The sequence below is a fragment of the Lactuca saligna genome, chromosome 1 (genome assembly GCF_052625555.1).
Source record: "Lactuca saligna cultivar CGN05327 chromosome 1, ASM5262555v1, whole genome shotgun sequence".
Classification (NCBI taxonomy): Eukaryota; Viridiplantae; Streptophyta; class Magnoliopsida; order Asterales; family Asteraceae; genus Lactuca; species Lactuca saligna.
The window spans coordinates 61,674,183-61,693,426 of NC_136417.1; the positions used below are offsets into that span (position 1 = coordinate 61,674,183).

At 35.1% G+C, this 19,244-nt stretch overlaps 2 protein-coding genes and 1 pseudogene across 3 annotated transcripts; 2 read left to right on the top strand and 1 right to left on the bottom strand.

Moving 5' to 3' along the window:
- The first annotated feature begins 3,417 nt into the window (after nucleotides 1–3,417).
- Nucleotides 3,418–8,078, top strand: LOC145007116 (uncharacterized). The gene is made up of 3 exons (XM_078966106.1): nucleotides 3,418–4,014; nucleotides 6,829–7,540; nucleotides 7,615–8,078. The coding sequence occupies exons 1-3, from the start codon at nucleotides 3,418–3,420 to the stop codon at nucleotides 8,076–8,078; spliced, it is 1,773 nt and encodes a 590-aa protein (XP_078822232.1).
- Nucleotides 8,079–11,280: 3,202 nt separating this feature from the next.
- On the top strand, nucleotides 11,281–13,620 carry LOC145037512 (cytochrome P450 Tp4149-like; annotated as a pseudogene). Its single transcript, XR_013678885.1, has 2 exons — nucleotides 11,281–12,181; nucleotides 12,879–13,620. The product of XR_013678885.1 is annotated as a cytochrome P450 Tp4149-like (transcript).
- A 268-nt stretch (nucleotides 13,621–13,888) lies between these two features.
- Nucleotides 13,889–15,540, bottom strand: LOC145037520 (E3 ubiquitin-protein ligase SIRP1-like). Its single transcript, XM_078986210.1, has 2 exons — nucleotides 15,400–15,540; nucleotides 13,889–15,068 (listed from the first exon to the last, which is right to left on the bottom strand). Exon 2 carries the CDS (start codon nucleotides 15,037–15,039, stop codon nucleotides 14,008–14,010), a length of 1,032 nt encoding a protein of 343 aa, XP_078842336.1. The 5' UTR covers nucleotides 15,040–15,068; nucleotides 15,400–15,540; the 3' UTR covers nucleotides 13,889–14,007.
- Nucleotides 15,541–19,244: the final 3,704 nt, after the last annotated feature.

Below are 19,244 nucleotides of genomic sequence, written 5' to 3' on the forward strand. Positions count from 1 at the left end.
ATCCCACATTGGTGGAAGAGAAAACCTTCTCCCACCTTATATATCTAGTCCCACTCATTTAACTAAATGGGTCAAGTAATAGGTTAAGCATATTGGGCTTGGGTTGTGGTGTTGGATTAACCTAATTGGACTTAAAATGGGCTAATATCAAGAGAATATTTAATGGTCAAAAGATGGGCCTTGGGCCTTAGGGTCTTCCTGATTAATTAGATAATTTTTAATTACGAAATTAATTTTTTTTTTTTTTTAAATTCGTAATTACTGAATGACAGGTTTTTAACAGTTATTTTCGGTTTTGACAGTTTCCAACTGTCATAACTAATACCTATAAATACCTGTTTCATTCATCTGAAAGGGGTTGCAGAAATCATCATTCACACCACAGAATTCTCTTTAAAAAAAATTCGTTCTTCCAAAGATGAAGGGAACATAGGAATTTCGTCAGAATCAAGAGAAGTTCTTGATTGATTGTTGTATCCTCTAGACAGATCCCCACCAGGGAAATTTCTGTCTTAGGACACTGCAATTTGCAGGCCTCAATCTACATAATTTCGTTTTTGTGTTTCTGTTGTAAGCATAAACCATCAAGTATGTTTTCTACAAACTGATTCTTGTATATGTCATATATATATATATATATATATATATATATATATATATATATATATATATATATATATATATATCAATTTCGTTTGTTTTATTTCTGTTAATCTTGTTGATTGTATACTTCTGTCATAACACCTGGTTTGGTGGAGCTTCAATAAACGTGGACTTAGTAGTCGTATCTTTGTGGTTTTAGCTAATAGAGTATGGTTTATCTTTTAGTAGGAGTAGGACGTGTATGTATGTATTTTCGGTTTTCCATGAATGAGCAATACACAGAAAATTGTCCTATTGCATGTTCTTTCTTTTAGTGTGAATATAGTGCATGTTTGATCTTGTGTATAGAGCATGTTCCAAAAAAGCATCAATCTCAAAGTGAATGCTTTGAGGAGCGGGATACATGATTATATAATTTGTTTCTTAGACCTTAGTTGTGATCAGTGAAAACCTAGAAATATGAATACATTACCAAATACCGAAGTGCAAGATTCTTTTCTTAGCTTCCTTAATTTGTTCGGTTTGTATCCTGGTGAGACACTAATCGCAAGAGCAAGTACACTGTCATGAAAATTACAAATATAAACTCGTGTTAAAATTTTACACAACTTGAAAGCTTTCATAAAAACAACTAGCGTAACAATTATGCAACTAATCTTTTAGCAACAATGGCGTCATTATTATAAATGGAACTCCTTGAATGGATACGAGAGAGCATATCCGGATTCCACCCCCTTCATCTTCCATTGATGATGAAGGTCCGAGTGAGATCTAAAGACATTGTCCACATCCATGGAGCCAACAATTCATGGTATTGGATCGATGTAGGGCCACAAACTGCATCCACTTACCGTATGTTGGAGCAGAATTTATTCGGCCTCAAACGATGGCATCGCCGATTTAGCCTCAAACGATGGAATCACAGTAAAATAAAAAGAATATTAATTGATTAACACACAATTGCAATAGTTTTTACAAAATGACCTGATCAAATGGTATTTTCTCTTTTTTTGAAATTGTGTTGTCCGGAAAATATAACCAAGAAATTGATGTTTGTCGAAGTTGACTAATATGGTTGTTTCTTGAACGACAACTCACTTTCATTGTAAGTCATCTACAAATATATATATATATATATATATATATATATATATATATATATATATATATATATATATATATATATATATATATATACTAGCCGTCTACCCGTGCAAAGCGGCGGACGGCGAATAATTTGATCTCTTTAGAGTTAAAACCATTTTGCGTTCACTTCGAGAAATGAATATTAAATTACATCTATTTTTCAAGAGCATTACCATACCATATTAAGGGGGTGTTTGGCTAAGCTTTTTTTAAAACAACTTATTAGGTTCCACATCACTATAAGTTAAAAAAGTGTTTGGATTAAAATAACTTATTCCGGTGGAGAACCTCTAATACGTCATTTTTTCATAAGTTACCCTACACTTACTTATTAACTTATAAGCTAATAAACTAATAAGCAATAAGCTTTTTTGTCAAACACCCCCTAAATGGTTACTACTCCCATTTATACATACCCAAACCACTTGTACTGTCTATCGTCCTCTTTTTTTTTCGTTTTCTTTAATTCCTTTATTAATTTAATGTCCTACTAAGTAAAATGCTAAAATATATAAATAATAGTTTACAAAAATAAACCTTTAGAATATCAGGTGTTGTGATTCAAAAGTCGATAAATAGGCCTTTGAGAAGGCCAAAATACTCAGGTGTCAACTTGTTCATTGTGATTTTAAACCTAGTTTGGTCACAAATTAAAACATTTTCAACGATGGTATGTAATTCAAGGATTCATATTAATTTAGGTTCTCGAAACCTTAAAATATTGAACAAAATCTATATAGAACTTTATAATAAGGACAATAATCACCGTAATCTGGAAGTCCATGTGATGAAACTTGATATTAAGGACCAATGATGAAAAATGTTTCATTTTTAGACTAAACAAGATGAAAAATATATAAACTACCTTAATCATGTCAAATCTTGTGTTTAACCATTCTTTATTGCAAAAGTAAGATGCCAAAATATACAAACTAATGATAATACAATGCTCTAACTGGCCCTCTTGGTTGAGTTCTTTGAACCTGCAAAGTCAACACATTAAAGAAACATAAACAAACCTAATATAATAAAGTCTTCACCCAATATATTTATAAGATAAAAATACAAAAAGTTAAAAATGATGAAATCAATTATAAGTAAGGATTAAAATAAAAACATGTTAAGAAAGAGCCATCTGCAGGAGGGATATTTGAATCAACATGTATTTTCTGATGGTTTCAAATTTTGAATTATTCGAAATTCAGGGAAAGAGATAGATTTTGTTGAGAAATATAAGGATTCAAAACACAGGTTAAAATTTAATATTATTCTATTGATGACTACTTGTACTATTAGCTTAATGATTTGAACGTCTTAAAAAAAATAATATTATTATATTCAATCTATTTTTAGAAATAGTGGGATTTCTTTTATAAGATAGTAAAGATATATATATATATATATATATATATATATATATATATATATATATATATATATATAATAATAATAAATAAAAAACAAATAAATAAATAAAGACAAACTAGTACTTATCCATATAATGCATAGCTCCAAGAAATAATAATAAAGAATTATTGTGTGCTCAGATTTCAGCTTTTTATATATTATTGGGCATCATAAATATCTAGTGTTGTTGATGCTTTGCTTTGCTACTGCTGTGTGGTTTCTTCGTTCGCATCTAGAAACAAATTTGGGGAAGAAAGAAAAATGTTTACATATGGTCCTTACAGTTTCAGTGTTTTGGCAGTTGCTACCTATTTTCGCAATAGGAGTAAGAGGGTGTTTGTTTTTTCTCTGCAGGTCTGCGTGACCTCTTCTGTCTGCGAGGCGCAGACCACGCGCAGACATAATGGTTTGCAGTCTGTTTGTTTTTCTGAAGTGCGCAGACATAAAAACGTCTGCGCGAGGTCTTCACCACACAGATATGGGATAGCATCTTCTAAAGTCTGCAAGCCCTTTAACCTAAAAAAAACGCGTCTTTTTTTCTTTTGCTTCCGCCTCCCGTCCTCGTCCAACCCTCCCAGAAAAAACTCTCCATCGTTCGATCGTTCTCCACCTTACAGCGACCACCACCGTCGCAACCCTCCTCTCCGATCAAAGCCATCAATCGCCGCCTTCCTCTCCGATCCGGCGTCCTCCGATTTTCCGACCATCATAATCGATTGCAGCAGCCGGCGAACAACAACCCTCGATCGATCGTACTCCACCCTGCTCGATCGTCTGCTCGCCACCGTTAACCACCCTGCTCGCCACCGGCCGGAGACCGTCGCCCCCACAGCTACACCGGAGACTTCGACCTCACAGGTTCGTTTTTTTTTTTCCTGCTGTGAGCTACACGTTTCTGTTATTCCCTTCTACATATATACTTTCTGTTATTCCCTTCTTTGTGTTGCATTGAAGCTATAGTTCAGAATTTATGTTAATTGATGCATAAACATGAGTGTAAACACCACATAGACCAAAAATGATATAAATCAACTACTTATTTGAGCCTCATCTTATTCAGATTTAAAATGATGTATTGATCAAGATTCCACAACAATCTGTTGTAGTAATTGAACAGGTAGAATAAAAAGCCTCAAAAGATTGTTGTCAACTAAATTGTGTAAAATAAAAACATTTGTAATGAAAGTAATTTATCTTTGAATGTGAAATTGGATTTGATTATGTGTTTGTGCTTCAATTAGCAATTGAACCTAGATTGTTGTGATGTGTTTGTGCTTCAATTAGCAATAAAAAGCCTCAACTAGATTGTTGTGATGTGTTTGTGCTTCAATTAGCAATTGAACCTAGATTTGATTATGTGTTTGTGCTTCAATTAGCAATAAAAAGCCTCAACTAGATTGTTGTGATGTGTTTGTGCTTAAATATGCAGTAATTCAAAGTTGTATATATATATATATATATATATATATATATATATATATATATATATATATATATATATATATATATATATGATTATTGATTGTGTATATTTATATGATAGTGTATATGTATATGATTGTTGATTTTGTATGTATATGATAGAAAGCATCAAAAAGAGACATAAGTTTTGTTTATTTTATAGAAGTAAAGTTTTTTGTCGTTAAAGTGAAGTTTATTTGATTTATAAAGTTTTTTAGAAAACTTTGAATTAAAACACTCTAATTGAGGTTATTTATAATTGAATAAAAAGTTTCACATTATTGTGATTGAAAATCAAACAAAATTACAAATTTGTCGTGAAAATAAAAAAAAATTCTTGAAATAATATGTTACTTGTTCACTGTTTATTGTTAGTTGGTTATTAGAGATGGGAGAAAAACAACAATGGACCAATGAGCACTTAAAATGCTTATTGGATACTTGTATTGAAGAAGTAGAGAGTGTTGGTAGAAAAGGATTGAGTTTACAGAAAGATTCATGGATAAGGCTTGGAAGAGTTCTTAAGGAGAAATTTGGGGTTGAGTTGACTCAAAAACAAATGAAAAACGCATATGACAATCTGAAAGCCAAATACACTGGATGTGTATATTTAAAAAACAAAACCGGTAATATATACAATTCTCAAACAAACACTTTTAATTTAACAGCCAAGGAGTGGGATGATTTTAAGAAGGTACATATACATTAATATCACTGTTGTAAAAATCCCGACTAGGTCCCGATTAATCTCTGATTAATCCCTAGGCGCTACTCAACCGATTAGAGGGCGCCTAGCGATTAATCCCTACATAAATAATGAGTGAAATAGTATGAAATGATGAAATTTTAACATTTTGAAGAAGTTTTATCTTAATGGAAACTATTTGAGGCATGATTAGTGTTGTATTAATCGTATTAACCTATTTTGTTATAATATTAGTGGTATTTATGAACTTTGATATAATATTAGTCATATTTAGGTTTTTAAAATTCAACAAATTAGCAATTAATGGTCCCCGATTAATCCTCCGATTAATCGCTTAACCCCAGTCCACCGACTAGCTAACGTCGAACGTTTTTTACAACCTTGATTAATATACAATAATATATATATATATATATATATATATATATATATATATATATATATATATATATATATATATAACATTTACGTTTGAAGTTGCCAAATATTCTTATACTATTTCTTGTTACATTTGGGTTTAGGGGCATCCGAAAGCTGCTTCTTTGAGAACAATTCCATTGCCTTTTCCAGATCTTTGTGCACGTCTTTTTGATGGAAATAGTGCTACTGGTAATTTTAGGAGTTACTCAACCCAATCATCATCGGTAGCTGGTGCATCCTCCTGTCGTGTTCCACCACTTCAGATCACCGCCACCCCTTTTGATGCAATGGATGATGATGGTGTTGACACTTCTCATCATGAGCCACCACTTTCTGCTGCTTCACCTTCTGCAGCTTCACCTTCTGCTGGTTCACCATATACTGCTACACCATCCGGTAACCCCAACAAAAGGGCTAAACCCTCAACTCCTGTAGCTCCTAGTGCCTCACCGTCTGCTTCTTCACCTGATGGAACTTCTGTTACTGCTGACGATTTAGCATTTGAAATGAAGAAAGCTCTACAAAGTTTGACTAAAGGGTATACAATTCCTCAGTGTTTAGAGAAGTTAGAGGTCCTTCAGTTAGGCCCTACAGATCCTTTACGCTTTGTCGCATATCATATTTTTGGAGGAACCATGAACATGAGAGAGATGTGGATGCATTTGCCCGATGTTCCCGAGATATTACGAGGGTGGCTTGAGATGACGGGTACCATTTTAGGAGTTTTGAAGGATGGGAAGATTGTTCGATGATTTTCTAGTGTTGAAAGTATTTGTTAAGTCTTTTTGCCCTTGTTGGAACTACTTTGTTAAATGTTTTTGCCTTTGTTGGAACTATTTTGTTAGGTCTTTTTGCCCTTGTTGGAACTACTTTGTTAAATGTTTTTGCCTTTGTTGGAACTATTTTGTTAGGTCTTTTTGCCCTTGTTGGTACTTGAAATATGATTAATGGAATGTTTATTTGATACTTGAAATATGGTTTATGTAATGTTATTTTGGCTTGAAATATGATAAATGGAATGTTTATTTGATACTTGAAATATGGTTTATGTAATGTTTTTTAAAGTTCTACTTTGTTGATTTTAGGTTCATATGGATCACGATCAAAAGTTACTTCTCGTAATTCTAATGTACCTATACATCCGTTATTTTTGGAAGAGGGGTGTGAAACGATTGCGGGATAATGATTCGGAAATGACGGGACACGAATACACATTGGAGTTATTACACCGTAATCGTTTACAATGTGTTGAAGTATTACGCATGTCCCGTGAATCTTTTGTACGACTATGTGCTCATTTTAGAGCAAATTACTCATTAAAGGACAGCAAACATGTATCAGTTGAGGAAAAGATGGCTATGTTTTTGATGATGATCGGACATAATCAACGTTACGTGATTATCAAGCGGAGATTTCAACACTCGAAGCAAACAATTCATAAATTTTTTTATGAAGTGTTGGAAAAAATGATGCTTTTCGCACAAGATGTTATAGTACCAACATCTTTTAATCCGAATCCAAACATTCCAGGACATAATAGGAGGCTACGAAGGGTTTTCAAAGGAGCAGTTGGTGCACTTGATGGCACTTTGATACATGCTGTTGTCCCTGCTAAGAAACAAGACTTATATAGAAGTAGGGGAAAGGGAGATTGCTACCAAAACGTATTGGCAATATGTGACTTCAATATGATTTTTACATTTGTTGTGACCGGGTGGGAAGGGGTAGCGCATGACTCTAGAATATTATCAGAAGCAGTAGCCGATCCACAAGCATCATTCCCGTTTCCACCACCAGGTAATTTTTTGTTTTTTTTTTTTAATATTTTCATTTTAATTTGAAAATTGATTAGTGTTTTGCATTTTTTTTAGACAAATATTATCTTTGTGATGCCGCGTATGCACACACTCGAGGATTTATGGCCCCTTATCGTAATGTGAGGTATTGGCTTGGAGATTTTCGTCAAAGACGTGCATTGACCAATAAAGAAAAATTTAACCATGGACATGCAAAACTTCGAAATGTCATTGAGCGTGCTTTTGGTGTTTTGAAAGCACGCTTCCCTATATTGAAGAGGATGGCACCATTCCCGTTTGTGACACAAAGAAACATTGCCATGGCATGCTTCGCGCTTCATAATTATATAAGGAAAGAAGGATTGAGTGATGAGTATTTCGCACGATACGATGAACCCAATGTCCCGTTTCGAAATAACAATGTGGCCATTGATGATGATGAAGACGAGATTCCAACACATGGTACTACAGCAGACCGTGAATATATGACTCAGTTACGTGATGAAATTGCCGATCAGTTGATGCACAATATACATTGAATTGTTTTAAATGAAATTGTTATTGTAAAACATTTTTTTTTTATTGTATGACTAATTTAGTTGCATGAATTTTATTTTCAATGTTATAAGACTATTATTATTAAAATTTTGGTGTTGAAAAATCATTTTAAGTTTGTAAAATAATTTTATTTAAAATTCAGTTTATTTCAGCAGCCTGCAGACGTTAAAAAACAAACAGTCTTCTTATTGCAGACTGCAGACGTTTGGTCCACCTCTTCTGCTGCAGAGGCTTGCAGATGTGGTCCGCAGACTGCAGACATTTTGGCTTCAGAAAAACAAACAGCACCTAAGGTTTTGTGAAGTATGCAGAATTTTCTATTCAAACCCCTACAGTTTATGCGAAGTGGCAAATTTTACCCAGTTTCACATTTAACATATTTTTACCAAATAGCTTTCTCCGGTATTTTAACGACCGGCGTGATGGGTGGCAAAGCACAACGGCGTCAAGTTGAGAGAGGGAGAGATGTAATTGGCATCCAACGATGGGTTTGAATGAGATATTTTTGAACGTGATACCTCTAATGTGGGGTTGGAAGGAAGTATATTTATATGAATTTACTAATTTACCCTTAATAAAACATTGAAACAAACATCATGGCTCAAGTTCATTAAAGGATTCTCTCTCTTTTCTTTTTTTACTAAAAAACCAAAATAAAACAAATTAATTTTTTTTTTTTAGAAAAAGCTGGTATAAGGCTGAGGGTAAATAAATTTTGATTTAGGGGTAATAATTTTCAAAGCTTAAAAAATATGGAGATAATATTATTATACGAAAATTAGTAAATGTATGTCATCAAAATCTAAAAATTACATAATATTTATAATGTAGAAATTATATTATACAGAATTTTTGTTGTTGAGTTTTCAAAGATAATTGTGTATTTTTAATATATTTTTTTTCAATAATCTTATATATTTGGCTACGGAAACATATTTCGTAACTAGTTGACTACGGAACTTTCCGTCCCCAAATACTTATGGATTTTGATTTCGAAGCCATTTTGCAAATTCACCTTTTTGTAACAAGTTCAATAATAGATTAGCTACAAAATTTTATTTTGTAGCAAATTTTCCTAGAAAAATAGCTACAGATCCCAAATACATAGCTAACTAGCTACATATTTTTATTTCGTAGCCAATTATGTAGCCAACTAGTTACATACATGGATTTTGTAACAAGTTTCATAAAGAACTAGCTACAACCAAAAAATTTGTAGCATTATTTGTAGTATACTAGCTACTTCAAGATTTTAATTCTGTAGCAACTATTCAAGATTTAGCTACGGAATGCAATTTCGTAGCCATTTTCGTAGTAAATTAATTACAACCAACCATTTTGTAACATATTCTGTAGTAAAATAACTATAAATTTAGATTATGTAGCAATTTTACGTAGCTACTTAAGATTTAGCTACATAATGCAATTCCATAACAATTTATGTAGCAAAATAGCTACGACAAGTCATTTCGTAGCATATTCCGTAGTAAAATAGCAACGGATTTTGATTCCATAGTAACTTTTCGTAGCTATTTATGATTTTTCTTGTAACGACATGCATGAATTATTGATCAAGAGTGTTGGTAACAATATTAAAGAATGATGAGAAAAACTCCCCGTCATCACAAAATCATATTTTTCAAAAAATTCCATGTTTATAGTGTTAAAAATAGATAAAAGATAATGAAGACTTTGAGTGAAATTTTAGTGGTATATATAGATGAGATGATGAGTGTGTTTAAGTAAATATGATTTTCTTAAGAAAATGCACAAGTAGCCGTTTAACCCTTAGTAATCACAACTTCTTCCCCATTAGAGCGTTTCTCATCGTCACTATCCACAAACCACCCTGGTCGTACGTGGTATCGGGGATGGTGTGCCGGTGATAGACTCCAATCAACATACATTTACTTTTGATCCCTGATCCTATAATATTGAGCATGGTCAAAACCAAAATTGGATAACTTCAAAGACATACAAACTCTACTTAGTTCACTTCTTTCGAACATGGTCAAAACCAACAAAAAAATATAGAAAAATATGTAATCCTTTTAAACAACGTTCTATCTGAAAGTCTTAGTCTTGATGACGTGTTGTTGGGATGGCCAACAAATAACATAACTGTGGAGATCGATGCCTCAAAGAGAAACTACAATTTCGTGACATATAGCTTAAATATTCTTGATACTTGACGTCGTTGAAAAAAAGTTGTGTACCTAAATTCGTGAATTTGCAACGATAGTTGTGGAGGCAGCTGGAATCAAAGATAACATGGTAGCGGTTGCTAGAATCGTCGATGTTAGGATTGGGGGTGACCGGACTCGATGTTACAGTGGGGGGTGTCAAATGAAATTAAGTTAAAAATATAGAGATTCTGGGTGGGGGCGAAAAATAGGAGATAATTGAAAATCAATGAAAACAATAAAAAAAAAAATTGAAAATCCGCGTTTAATGAGAGATGTTTAATTTTTTTGTTGTTGAATCCATTGCTAATCCCTCTCCAATCCATTTTTAAATGGCTAGAATTTACCGAATAGAAATCGTGGTTTTTTATGTTGTTGACCTCTTGGAAGTTTGTCGTTCATTAGCTAGGGATAACTTACATTGCTGATTTTGTCACTGATACCTCTATTTCTAGTAGTAAGGAAAGGAGTGAGCATCAATGGAAGGGAGGCCGACAATTCGTAAAGAGATGGGTGCGGCGTATTCACAAGAGAGAAGATAGACAAGACTGTGATTTGCAATACTTTTTACAAAATGACCGGATCAAATGGTGTTTTCTTTTTTCTTTGGAATTGTGTTGGACGAAGAATATATAACCAAGAAAATGATTTTTGTCGAAGTTGACTATTAGGGCAGTTTCTTGAACAACATATGTTAGTTTAACGGTGTTTTTTAAACAATAAAAATAAATGTAATGATGTTTATCTAACATGTAAACGGGCTAGAACTATTATCAAAATGTTTCTTGAACAACAACTCAGTTTCATTGTAAGTCATCTAAACAAAAAAAACGGGCATAGTAGTCCTTATCCATACACTAATTAATCTATCTAATTGTAATATAATGCATACCGAACCGCTTAGCTCCAAGAAATAATAATAAAGAATTGTTTGGCGTGCTGAGATTTTAGCTTTTTATATAAACCATTCCATATTATTGGGCATCATAAATCTCTTCGTAAGGGAAATGTTTTCTTTCTTACTGAATTCTCCTCTTTTCTACTATTCATGCATCGTTTTAATAATTCTCATCAGTTTCAAATGGATTTATACTCTTTCCAAGACCAAAAGAAATTTACCACCATCTCCACCAAGGCTTCCGATCATCGGAAACCTCCACCAACTAGGGTTGAGCCCCCACCGCTCACTTGATTCCCTGTCCAAAAAACATGGTCCACTCATGTTGATACACCTTGGCAACGTGCCCATGCTTGTTGCCTCCTCACCTGAAGCAGCCAAAGAGATCTTGAAAACCCATGATTTGAAATTCGCAAGCCGACCCAAGTTAAGAATCCCCGACATACTTTTGTATGGCTCCAACGACATAACGTTTTCTCCTTATGGAGAGTATTGGAGGCAACTGAAGAGCATCGCTGTAGTCCATCTTCTAAATAATACACGAGTTCAATCATTTCAACAAGTCAGGGAAAAAGAGGTGGCTCTTATGATTGACAAGATCGAAAACAGTTGTGGTTCTTTAGTTGATCTTAATGAGCTGTTTTTTTGGCTTACGAATAACATTGTCTGCATGGCGAGTCTAGGGAGGAAATATGGTGGGTCAACGTTTGCAGATATAATGGACAGGTTTGTGCATCTGCTCAGTGGTTTCGATGTTGGTGATTATATTCCATGGTTGGCTTGGATAGATCGATTGAGTGGTTTAGAGGAGAAAGCACATAGAGTTGCTAAAGAATTTGATGACTTTCTTGAATGTGTTGTTGAAGAACATGTAGATAAGAGAAAAGAAATGGATGCTCAACGTCGTGAAGATCAAGATCTAGTTGACACCTTATTGGATGTACAAAGAGATAACGCAACTGGCTTTACCTTTCATAGAGATGTCATCAAAGCCCTCATTTTGGTAAGAGTTTTATTTTCATCTTTTAAGTTTGAATTAACGAGTCGTGATCTTTTTGTTTTGGATAAGGTCACATTTGCACCTCAAATGAAACATTAGACATCTAATCATTGATGGAAGTGACTTGGACCAATACTAATGAATAAATTTACTCACAAAGGAAATTTACTTACCACCCACTTCCACGATTACAATGTTGGGGAAAATCGAAATAGCGTTATGGAAATCTGGATAACAAAACAGGAATCGTGTAATTACTTTCCTTATTTGATATTTCGATCCTATATGTTTTGGTATCACGAAATCCAAACTTAGGATAATTCTTGATGCATGAATTCTGATTTTAGGCACAAAATCAGAATCAATTTTAAAAGAAGATGAAGAAGGAAGCGTTTCCCGGTTTTCTGTGTTTCTATTGGCGTCGTTTTCTTTGATTTATCCAATCAACGGATAACTAAAAACAGTTTTCTTTGATTTATCCAATCAACGGATAACTACAACATTATTCTTGAAACACTTGTTAAAACAATTACACTAAATTATATTTGGTGATAAAATCACCAACATACAACAAAGGGAATGGATTGTTAGGATTAATGACTTTAATAAACACGCAATAATGACGATGCTAAAGGAACAATAAGAACTAATAAGACACCCAAGAGTAATGGAACACCATTAAAACTTATGTTTATTGTAGGATGTATTTACTGCTGAACAGATACTACATATGCAAGTTTGGTATGGTCAATCAGCGAGCTAATAAGACACCCAAGAGTAATGGAAAAAGTACAACAAGAAGTAACAGAAATAGCACAAGGAAGATCCATGATTCTGGAAAAGGATTTAGAGAAAATGAATTATCTTAAAGCCATCATCAAGGAGACCTTACGTTTGCATACTCCAGTTCCACTACTTGTTCCTCGAGAATCAACACAAGATGTGAAAGTAATGGGGTACGACATTCCATCTGGCACACAAGCGATTGTGAATGCTTGGGCAATAGGAAGAGATCCTACCTTATGGGAAGAACCAGAGGAGTTTAGGCCTGAAAGGTTCTTGAATTCTTCCACAGATTACAAAGGGCTTCACTTTGAGTTGCTTCCATTTGGTGGTGGACGTAGAGGGTGCCCTGGAATTCCATTTGCTATAATAATCATTGAATTAGCATTAGCGAATATGATATACAAGTTCGATTTGGCATTACCTGATGGAGTAAAAGGCAAGGATTTGGACATGAGTGAGAAGTATGGCCTTGTTGTCCATAGGAAATCTCCTTTAATTGTTGTGGCAACTTCTCGTTTCTAGTAGTTGCGCGTAGTATGTAGCTTTCAACGATGATAATACTGAATATATGTTTCATAATAGATGTAATAACCGAAGAGGTGTGTAGCTTTAAACACAAATCCTTTTAAATTTAAGATATGATTGATTTTCCATAATCATACATTATTTTTTTTTGGAACATCCTAACATGTTATGATTTAGATGTTAATTTAGTTTTACGATTAAATTGATCAAACACAAACTATGAGAGGAGATTATTTGTTGTTCTTGATTTCTTTCTAGGACATTCATTATTATATGCATGAGGAACACAAATCACGGTTTATTGATCCAAAGAACATGACTATAACTTGACACTAACAACTTCCATGACCTTTATAGCAAATTGGTCATAATTGGTTGCCTAAATATGTCATTATACGATTTAGAAAGACAAGAAAACATTAATATAATACGTATAAATACATTTTTGAAAGCCGATAAGTTTCAACATTACACTTCCAAACAGTCTCTGTACACAACTCTCTAACAAACATGAGAACTTATTGTTCTTCATCTTCACCATGGGCTCTACGAGCCCATGGTGACGAACCCGAGCTCGATGCAGATGGCATCGAGCCGGGTTGGGGCCCAGTTGTTGGCCCGAATAAAGTACTAAAAGGCCAAGGAAGAGACAAACGCCTCAAATTTCTATCATCCCCATCTTCACTACCACCCGACTCGTTTGTCTCTTGGCCGGGTCTTGTTTCATCAGAAGGTAACTCAAACCTGCAAACCGGACACGAGCTATGAAGCTCTAACCATGGTAGAATACATTTGCTATGAAATTTATGTTTACATGGCATCTCTTTAGCTTCATTTCCAACTTCAAAATCATCCAAACAAACCGAACATTGAACTGAATTTTCATCGATTTTTACAGTTGGCATTGCTTCCACCGCCTGTTTTTGTGCGGGTCGGGTTCCGTGTCTATTCGGGTCAATTTCAGATAAATGTTGCAGTAATTCGTCTAATCCGGGACCCGAAAAATAGTCACCTAAAGAACCAATTGGATGGGTCCCACCACCGCTGCCTTGAACAACTATTGTCTGATTAAAAGGATTAATCAGAATAACACGTTCCCTATCATGATCACGTTCTTGTGATGTATTGTTTTCAGATCCAGATCGAACACCTTGGAGGAGGTGGAGGATGGCGGCGGAGCTCCGGCCCCGCCTTCTCATGATGGACTCAAACTCACGGTCCAAATCAGAGTCTCCTCCCTCCCGGAAGTTGTAGCTCCGGTGGCGGTCTTCTTCCTCGTTATCTTCATCAAAGTCGATGTGGGAAAATCTCCGGCGACGGCGAGGGTTGTTCATCATGCCGAGAAAGACCGGAGCCCATAACGACTGAGCACGGTCAGGAACATCTTCACGGTGGTGGTGATGGTGGTGGTCGCTTGTTACACTATCCATTTCCTCCATGAATTCACCATTACAACTCGAACACTTGATTGTTAGCACTTCTATGATCGGGACTACGGGCCTATTACATTGATGACACCAGTATCTTGTTGACTCTCTATCTTCATCCATATCTCACTTTCAGAAATCAGAATCAAGCTCTGTTATCAATCGCAATCAAGATCAGCAACCACGGAGTAGAAAAAAAAATTGGTTTGTTAATTCAAACATATTATTACAGATCGAAGTATATAAAACCCTAGAAACCCTTGATCTGAGATTTACAAAGATAGAATTCTACTAGTAATTAACAAGAAAAATAGATCTTCAAAACGTAATTTAACCAGATCCAGAAAGTCAAATTTCTTGGTATAGATTTGTATGATCTATACCTGGAAGAATCTGAAAGCTTCTAGATTTCAATTCTTTCATAAACCTAACCAATCTGGATCGAAACTGACTCAGATAAGAAAGAGAAAGAGAAACAATTACCAGTATCAGCAGACGAAATCCGGTGTGTTGGAAAGATGCAATCAAAGACGTTTTTGTTGGAAATCTGCAATCAAAGACGTTTGTGGTGGGAATCTGAATGGGTATTGTGGGGTCATATGAATTGTAAGAGTTGTCGTGTTGCTGGAAGTGGATTTTGGGAATTTATGGTCTCTGCATAGAAGTCAGATGAGCATCCAAGGTTTGATCGTTGGATTTATGGAATAACAAGAAATGGGAGAAGTTTCTGAGAAAGTAGGAAGTCTGACAACGAATACCGCGTTTTTTTATTGTTTGCTGTTTAAAATTGATAAATAATTCGATATTACTTTATTTATTTAATTAATGATTGTTATGCTTTTATTTTAGAATATCCATAAGAATATGAAATGTTATTGTGAAATATTAAAAAAAAAAATGCCGTTTAGAACCTAATATATGTCGGAGAGTCAAGTTTATGACAAGATAAAGCTTAATATGTCTCAGAACTAACAAATGTCGTATTAATATTTCATACATTTATTTCGGAGAAATTGAAATTTTTTCATCTAAAACATTTTAAAACACAAATTGTTATGTATGTAGAAATTTTATTGTATACAAATCATATATGATTTTAAAGTTTTGACAAACTTATCTCTACCCTCGCAAATACATTAATGATACGGTTTATCATAAGCAAAATTATGTTATGTTAACAATGAGTTCATCCATAAAGAAAACATTTTCAGTTTTCCTATCTACTATCACAATAAGATTCATTTATAATGCAACACTAGTTTGCAGTTCCAATTCCATTAATCAATGTGATTGATGGTCAAAATATTTATAGATTATGTGTGTTTTGATCAAAAATTACACAAGTATAAATTAACTAAATTAAATGAGAGGTTGTGATGTTCGAATAAAGAAATGTATAGTGAATGACATGATTGTTTACAAGGAAAGCCATGGATCTAAGCGAGGATCTCTAGTACAAAACCTTGGGATGATTTTATTAATATAAAATGATGATTACGGAGAGTATTTCAGTAAAAGAACAAGTGAAAAAGTTTGTAGAGTAAGCTAAGAGTAAGTAGTATGTGTTGTGTGTGAGATACATGTGTCAATTTATAATCTAAATTAGCTAACAAGATGTCTCATATTATCGGAATCCTTTATGACCAACTTTGTGAACATTGTTAGACTTGGTATCCTGGGTCTTCAACATAGTTGAGACGACTCTCTGTTGAGAATAAGTCTTCACGTGACTATTTCTGCACATGTGTTAATTAAGAACGAAATATAATTGTTATAAATGTTATTAAATAATATATAACGGTATTAGTCGGGATCCTAAGATAGTTGAGGATCTTGAATATCTGATGAGGTTTGAGGATTTTGAATGCTTTGAGGATCCTGGCCCTAACAATTGCTCCCAAGTTATTCCTGAAAATACAGGAGTTAATTTCTAGAATATTAAAGGGTTAAATTAAAGAGGTAAAAGGAGAGAGAAAAAGTAATTTTCAAAATTAACCCTTAATGGCTAGGTAATTTTGGAATCCAAAGGGTGGATAACTAGCCGTTAATGGTCAAATCAGCCTTGAATCCTTAGTATAAATAGAGGTGATTAGTTCCACAATTCTTTACTCGTCTCGATTTTCTTTTCTTATGTTACCTTTCGATTACCGATGATTTATTAGAAGGTAATTATCTCTTTTTCTTCTACGTTTTTACTTCTTCTATCATGGTTAGAAAAATGGTTGTTTCTCGCAAAAACATCTTAGCTCTCCCTGAAGATGACTTCATCGATCAAGGGATTATCTCCTACGAGGAGATGTGTTCCTTCAGTGATGATGATATTGAGTCTTTGAGACTCAATGGAGCCTTCCCTCCTATAGCCGTTTTTAGGCCCTTCTACCTCTCACCTAACTTGACTTTGTTTCTTCTACCTGGGTGTGCTTCCCTAAATACCCCTTCTCCCTTGGTTTGTCTCTGAATTCTTCAGGATGACTGCGATCTTATATATTCAGGCCATACCGATTGTTTGGAGTATCATATACTAGATTGACCAAGTAAATCAGTCAAAAGGCCTTAATATAGGTCTTCCTGAACTGGCCTGCATATATAATCTCACAACATTCGGGAATTCTCACTTTCTCCTCAAAATCAAAACCCACAGATCTCCTCTGCTCTTGAAAACCAAACATAATGAAGGAGCTTAGATGACTGGGTCAAGAAGGGTATGATTCTTTTATTGTGAGACGTGACTCTTTTCCTACTTTTTTGTGAGACGTGACTCTGTTCCTAGTAGGGATCTCCTGCCAGATGACTGGGTCAAGAAGGGTAGGATTCTTTTATTGTAACATCCGGATTCCTAGGTATATTATTTATTCATTTAATTTTTGGAGTTTGTGGAGGAACTCAGCGAGTTGGCGCCAAGACTCGCCGAGTAGGGACGCAAATGTTCATTCTATTTCATGACCGGACTCGGCGAGTCCATTCGTGGACTCGGCGAGTCCACGCTGTTTAGTGAAGCCCTAATTTCCAAGGATTGGGACCTATTTAAAGGCCCTTATGGTCGTCCATTGTGGCTACTACCCCCAGAGAGAGAGTCTCGGATCATTTGAGAAGCAAGCAGTGACCATTCTTGATCTTTGTGGTGTCATTTAGTAAGAAGAAGGAGGTTCTAGCCAAGGGAAAGCAAAGGAGGTTGCTATTCTAAGGACTAAAAGCTAAGATCATTCATTTGAGGTATTATTATGACTCTTCTTCTGTTTTGGGAAGGATATGTGGTTTTAGGGTTTCTTGTACCCTTGACTAAGTTTTTTTGAGGTCCAAATAATCCATTCTAGAGATAAGGCTTTGTACCTGAACCCATAGAGGTCCAGAGAGCCTTATTCTTCAAGCTTTACGAAGAACAATGGAGGTCATGACCTTGGGTTAAGGTATTTGGGACAAAATCACCATTTAATGCCTATTGGTTGAGTTATAAGCATCAAGATTCAGACTTTACATGACATTTATGCATGGGAAGACCAGATCTATGGATTAGGGGCACAGATCTGACCACAGGAGGTCAATAGAGTTTGTGCATGGCATGAACTCGCCGAGTTGTTCTTGGGACTCGGCGAGTAGGGTTAAGGTCCATGCAGATCACTCAGTAAGTAGACTTGCCGAGTTGGGGGATAACTCAATGAGTCAGAAGGGGGTTAAAAGATTGGAGTTCAAGGCGGTACTCGCCGAGTTGTTCTTGAGACTCGGCGAGTTGAGTCGAGGTAGCCCCGTGATTTATGCCAGGTGTGACTCGTCGAGCACAGGGTAGGACTCAACGTACCAAGCGGGACAGAGAGTTAGTGGACATGTGTGTACTCGCCGAGTCACCGGAGTGCACTCGGCGAGTTGGGTCAAAGTTGACCGTTGACTTTTGTTGACTTTTAGGGTTTGGTCAACAATGGGCCCTTGAGTCAAGAGGGGGGGTAAAATAGTCTTTTACCCTTCTAAGGGTGATAATAGAGGGTCGAGTCTAGCCTCGAGTGTTATGTTTATGAGGGTATTTACTTTGTGTGAATAGGCGGAGGCTAGGCAATACTACTACCGAGTCAGAGATTTACGAGACGTCTGAGGTGAGTCTTCTCACTATGCCTTACCTGATGGGGTAATTATATGTGACCTAAGGGTCTTATATGTATGATGTATATGTGATGTAAGTTATATGTGATATGTTATGTGATATGAGCATGATGTGGGCCGGAAGGTCAAGATGATACGGACCGGAAGGTCAACAGAGACTGGGATGGAAATCCCCTGAGACACTTGGATCGGAAGGTCCTATGGCCTGGAAAGGCGTATGTGCTATATGTGGTATT

Coding starts and splice junctions, on each gene's coding strand:
- LOC145037520 (XM_078986210.1), bottom strand. CDS start 15,039: ATGGATGAAGATAGAGAGTCAACAAGATACTGGTGTCATCAATGTAAT.
- LOC145007116 (XM_078966106.1), top strand. CDS start 3,418: ATGTTTACATATGGTCCTTACAGTTTCAGTGTTTTGGCAGTTGCTACC. Junction 4,015..6,828: donor CGGAGACTTCGACCTCACAG/GTTCGTTTTTTT, acceptor TGTTGATTTTAG/GTTCATATGGATCACGATCA. Junction 7,541..7,614: donor ATTCCCGTTTCCACCACCAG/GTAATTTTTTGT, acceptor CATTTTTTTTAG/ACAAATATTATCTTTGTGAT.